The 5,717-nt window shown below is 36.7% G+C and overlaps 1 protein-coding gene across 1 annotated transcript in view; it reads left to right on the forward strand.

The window, feature by feature from the left end:
• LOC106522728 (collagen alpha-1(XI) chain) overlaps positions 1 to 4,242 on the forward strand; it is a 51,351-nt gene extending 47,109 nt beyond the window's left edge. The window contains exon 66 of the mRNA XM_014015863.1: positions 217 to 4,242. Coding sequence (XP_013871317.1) covers positions 217 to 363 — 147 coding nt within the window. The 3' untranslated portion in view covers positions 364 to 4,242. The remainder of the gene's footprint in view (positions 1 to 216) is intronic.
• Positions 4,243 to 5,717: the final 1,475 nt, after the last annotated feature.

The following is a 5,717-nucleotide window of genomic DNA, read 5'->3' on the forward strand; positions in this document are numbered from 1 at the left end:
CTTTTACATACCTACTTTTACATACCTACTTACTTACTTACTTACTTACTTACTTACTTACTTACTTACTTACTTACTTACTTACTTACTTACTTACTTACTTTTACTTACTTTTACTTACTTTTACTTACTTACTTACTTACCTGTACATACACTATGAGTGCTCACACACAGACATGTGGTTTTAATTGTTTGATCATCTTTGTCTGCCTGCAGACACGCTCGGGTCAGGAGAGGACGTTGTTGGAGTTTGACGCTCCGGTGTCCAACACACTCCCTATTGTTGATGTAGCTGTGTCCGATTTTGGGAAAGGGAACCAGAAATTTGGTTTTCAAGTTGGCCCAGTTTGCTACAATGGTTAGCAAACTGATGACGGATATAATTTAAAAGCAAAGAGCCATGGACACGTTTTACATGCAGGGTTGAACATTACATTCAAGACCACATATTTATGAGTTGATGTATGTTTGTGCACCAACGTGTCTTCATCCAAACTATCAGTCTAAGATGCACACATTGATGTTGTCCATCAGTGAGTTCAGATTCACGAAAGGAGACTCCGATGAACTGGATATGTTGTGTTATCCAGAGAAACATCGACTGTTGATCCATCCTGAGAGGCACATTTTTTGTCTTCTTTTCCGTTTTGAAGGACCAAGTTGTGCTCTTAGCCTCACTGTTCAGTTACTGATTCAGTAAAACTCACAGAAACATTTAGATCAATAAATTGTGTTCAACAAACACAAAAACCTTACTTTTCAGCTGAAACGTCTCAAAAACAAGGGTGCTCAACTCAAAGTCTTTAAAYCTTGATGGGTGCTGACCATCCAGTATGGTGATAACAAACTCTCAGCTCTTGCATGTGAAGTTGCTCATCAACAAGAGCATCATCAGATGTATTTGCATGTGTTGAAAGTTTCTGTTATTACCTTCTTATTGTCAAACCTCAATTTTTTTGTGTTGTTTTTGTATGTTGTTATAATTTTGTGATTGTAATTATATTTTATTTGATGTGCACCGATGAGCCACAACATTAAAACCAATAACAGGCTGACTGAAATGCATTGGTCGTTCAGCAATCGTTTGTTGGGAAAACCCAAAGTCCCCCCAAAACCATATCACATTAAAGATGCATGAAAATAACTCTGTTATCCAACCTTTGGAAAGCTCTGATCTGATGGTTCTGAATTAGGAAAATTCCAAATTTCTCTTAATGTCAATAACAAATGCATATCATTTTTTTACATTTCTCCTCTGTTCTTAATGTTTACAGTCAAAATTATGAAAACATTCTCTCTGTCACTGCAAAGCTGCAAGGTTTTTGTTCATTTGTACAATTTTAATGTTGTTGCATTTATMCATTGAGATTAACTGACTAAATTAGACATATTCGGAGCAGATGCAATGTCCGATTTTGTGTGTTTATCATAGTAGCGTTTAGTTAGTATTTGTAAAAATACACTTTTTATATTCAGTTTCCTCTTGTGAACCCTCTCATTGTGTTTTTAAACAGTTCACAATGAAAACAAAAGGTGCAGCAATGTACCTTTAACAATGCATTGACTTATTGCTTCAGGTGTATCTTMAAGGGTCTGGGCATGGTACCTTGACTAGTGGTACATATTGTACCTTTTGTTTGTACCTTTAAAGGTACACTTTTTGCACCCCATGCCCGTAAACTTCAAAGCACAGCTGGAGCAAAAAAAAAAGTACATTTTTAAAATATATCTTGATTTATTTATTTATATTTTTTACTGTGCACAGACAGTTCACTGTTCCACACCAGAACATTCTGTTGCTAGCTATAGTGTGTTCACTGACTGGGGMAAAATGGATTTATCAGTGTCAGATGGGCCAATTCCTTTCATTAGCTGATTGTATACTTTTAGTCACAGTGCATCCTGCCACATGTCAAATGCAGCTCAAGAATACATCTAAAACTGCTACATACGCTGCAAGAACCAAGAAAATTATTTTCTTTCACAGCTGCAAAAAATAATGATGTGTTTTTTTTTTTACTTGCAAGGCTGGTTTTGAATTTATTGCAGCTTTTTTGACTCAGCATCTATGCCAGAACTTTTTTCTTGTGTGATTTTCAACAACTAATGTGTGATTGGTCAAAAAGTTTGAAGTGGACATGGCAAATGTGGAAAGGCAGAAACAYTGATATTCCTGCATTTTTGCTGTAGCACAGACGTTCAGAGAATTTCTGCACTTGAGTTTCTTCTTATACTTGCCACCTTGAGTAAATGAACAATTTTCTCAGTTCTTGTGGCGAATGCAACACGCTCCAGGAGCACAACAAGGAGGTCAAGTTTCTGAAAAACCCTCCAAACTAAACAGATCACAATTTGATGGAGCRTCTGACATGCTCTAAAATAGGCCACATCTTGCAGGTCCCAGAAAGTGAAGGAATAGCTGCCAGCTTTCTTCCCACCAGACAGAGGTCCTACATTCATCCCACCAGGTTGGGACCGTTTTCAGGACAGTCTGCAAAAATATTAGGCTGGTGGTTTTATTGTTGTGGCTGATTGATGTACTGAGGAGTGTAATTCATCGTGGTGCTATTATGTAAGTCCTTGAGGAGTACAGTTTTTGTGTCAAAGGGATTTGGGGCAGAACATTTTTTTTAATATATTGTGAAACAATGTTTTGTATGTTGTCATTATAACAAACCAAGCTCTGATTCATGATTGCCTCAACATCTTTCTTTGCATTATGTTTGGGGGAATTGATTAACATATTTTAATAAAAAGTACACAATGTACACTTGAGTTTTTATGGCTTTTTAATGCAATGACTTTGCCAARCTGGAGTTGGACATTTTCTCTGTTTTCTAAAGATGATCAAATTAACCATAAATGGACACATTAAACTTTAGTCGTATGACACRTTTGAAATATGAACATGCTTGTATGCCTCTGTGAAAAACTCCTCAATGTCTGAATATTAACATTTTTTTATTTGAATGCTCTGATATATCTAAGTACCACAAAGCATTGTWCAGTGGGTTGAAAAATTGTATTGATCTTTACTTCTCTGGTCTGTCTGGAGAGTCCCTTGGTCTTCATGATGACTCTTGCTTGGTGGAAGCTCTTAGGTCTGGGTGTTAAAACAGTAAGAGTATTTATTGTGACAGTCATGTGATCAATATTAATAGAAAATACGTCTGACAGAATGTTGATAATTTCACTCAACTTTGAGTTAGACCCACATGGCATTCTGGGGAACATAGGCAAAATAAAGGGCAGGCCCAGCTAAGCAAGGTTGGCAAGCTAGCAACAACCTGCTGATAACAGTAACAGTAGAGGTTTTGTTTCACCACTGTGCCCCATAAAAGTTTGCTTTACAAACAAATCTGTTTCATCAAATGTATTTTGTTAATTATTCTTCGTAGAGAAGTAACATTTTTTAGGTTGCTTGTGTTATAATTTGGTACTCAGTGTGTAGATCGATGTTACACCTACATTTATTTTTGTCACATTAAAMCCACACTCATCCCTCTCAGATCTCCTCTGCCTGCTCGTGTGTTTAACCTGACCTGCTGGAGGAACGTTTTCAGCGGCGTTGAAACTTTAATGAGGGAAAGAACATTGAACTCATTCAAGAGTGTTTAGCTGCCAATTCTCAGCYATGAAATATGGATGGTGTGGCGTGAAGGTTAGTCACATTGTGTTTAACTGCAGTCGGGGGGGAAGTGTTCATCTGTTCTTCCTCGCAGCCCGGTGAGGATCAGGACAAGCACAGTTTAATATTTCATCCTCCGTCAGTTTGCCAGCTGCTGACACTCTTCACCAATTACAACAAGCAAAGGTTGTATCCTGCTGTTGATTTTAAGCCACTTGACAATGGTGGGCCAAAAGTTGGTCAAATAAATACTAAAATTTTTATGCTTATGATCTTAACAGTGAAAAGATTATGATGATATCAACAAGCACAACCAAACAGATGTTGAAGTTTGGTGCATATATAATGTCTTATACTTGTCGTGGAATTTCAGAAATACATCAGATGTTCATGAATTTAAGTGATTTTATTTTATCGCAGTCAGTTCACACTTCTCACATGTTGTCACATCCTATTTTTATTTTAATTTTTTTTATGCAATGGATGGAAAGATTCCCCACCGATGACACAGCAGTGTAAGAATATGAGCATCGGCATGTCTCACAGCTCTGATTTTTTTCCCCATCAGAAAGTAAAGGAGACCTGTCCACTTTAAAATAAAATAAGTAAAATCATTTTTAATTTATTTATTGTGTGTTTCTGTCACATGATGCATCTCTCTTTTCTCTTTCTCTAACTCTGAATCTGTTTAAAGTTTCTTAATGTAACTTATCTACCATCCCATGCAAGCTCAGGATGGGGACTGAATCAAAATCATGGGTGAGTTTGTTTCCACAGTTACACTATTTTATGTGACTTGGCATTCAAAAGATGAAGTTGCATTGTAATTAAATTAGACRAAATCAATATGATTTGGTTACTAATTAACTCATTGTATTTATTTCTGCCAGAATAGTTGTAAAATGCAAAACTGCAGGTGATGTGAAAATATGCAAAGTTGTGTTTTTTATGAWCTGCAAAAACAATTTTGAGACTGGAGTTGTTTTAAGACAGCTTTGGTCTCACTCAGACTCTGTTAGCTCATCGATCTCTCAAACGTTTTTTTTCTGCAGATTGTGGTCATTCAAAGAGCGGTCCACCTTTCCACAGAACCCCACTTCAAATGATCTGAAYTACCCTTTTCATGGCTCCTGTTRTTGCTCCTCACGAAGGAAACAAAGTATAGATCTTTGAGCTCAGCTGTGTCCTCAGATGAAATCTGTTTCTTGCTACTTTAAAACCCATTTATCTCATTTATCTTTAATTTGAGATGTTATACCTAAAACCTAAGCTGATTTCTAGCTCACAGCCATTAGCTACGCCTACGTCTTCAGCCGGGGCTCGAGCGCCAAAGAACTTTCTCGTATCAATAAAACTGTTTAAATGCTGTATTTCTGTGTGTGAGCCTTTCCAGGTTGAAATGGACACATGCTGAAGAGGTGGGTGTTATCCACACAGAACTAAATTGATCTTTGTTTTCAATGACATTAAATAGTTGTTTTGCATTATACAGTACTGTATATGCAAGCATTATACAATATATCAAACTGTTAAAACGTCAGACAWTGTAAACATTTCACAACTTTGAGAATCATTCATTAAATAAGTGTGACCTTAAATATTAGCTGCCCAGTCAGAAGTATAAAACCGGCATGTTTAAAGGTTAGAGTCAGAAAAAATATGTATGTTACTCTGGCCTTTTTTGGACTATTTTGAGGATAGACAGACCTGAGGGAGAGACCAGGACAGTGATGGGTCCACCTGAAGCCTTCTGGGTCCTGCAGCTGCTCCTCACTGTCAGCTCATGTGAAGTACCGGTAAGTCCAATTAGGTGGAGTCCATTTTGTTCAGGGGCACATTTAAAAATGAATAAAGTTTCACTAAAAGGCAGCAAACTAAAAATATAGAAAATATGTTTTCACAGTTCAATTTCTTTGTTGAAGCAAAGTCAGTCTGAGGAACTATTATTTTTTTTATTTTACATCACATAATTAGCTTTTTAATTAACTTCTATTTGTACTAATTATGCTAGCAGCTGGCTTTTATACCAGCTGTTAAGTCATGAATGTATTTGCATTTCGTTTGGACCAAGAACTCCACTTGTTGGAAT

This window comes from Austrofundulus limnaeus, unplaced genomic scaffold (assembly GCF_001266775.1).
Source record: "Austrofundulus limnaeus strain Quisiro unplaced genomic scaffold, Austrofundulus_limnaeus-1.0 Scaffold135, whole genome shotgun sequence".
NCBI classification, from domain to species: Eukaryota; Metazoa; Chordata; class Actinopteri; order Cyprinodontiformes; family Rivulidae; genus Austrofundulus; species Austrofundulus limnaeus.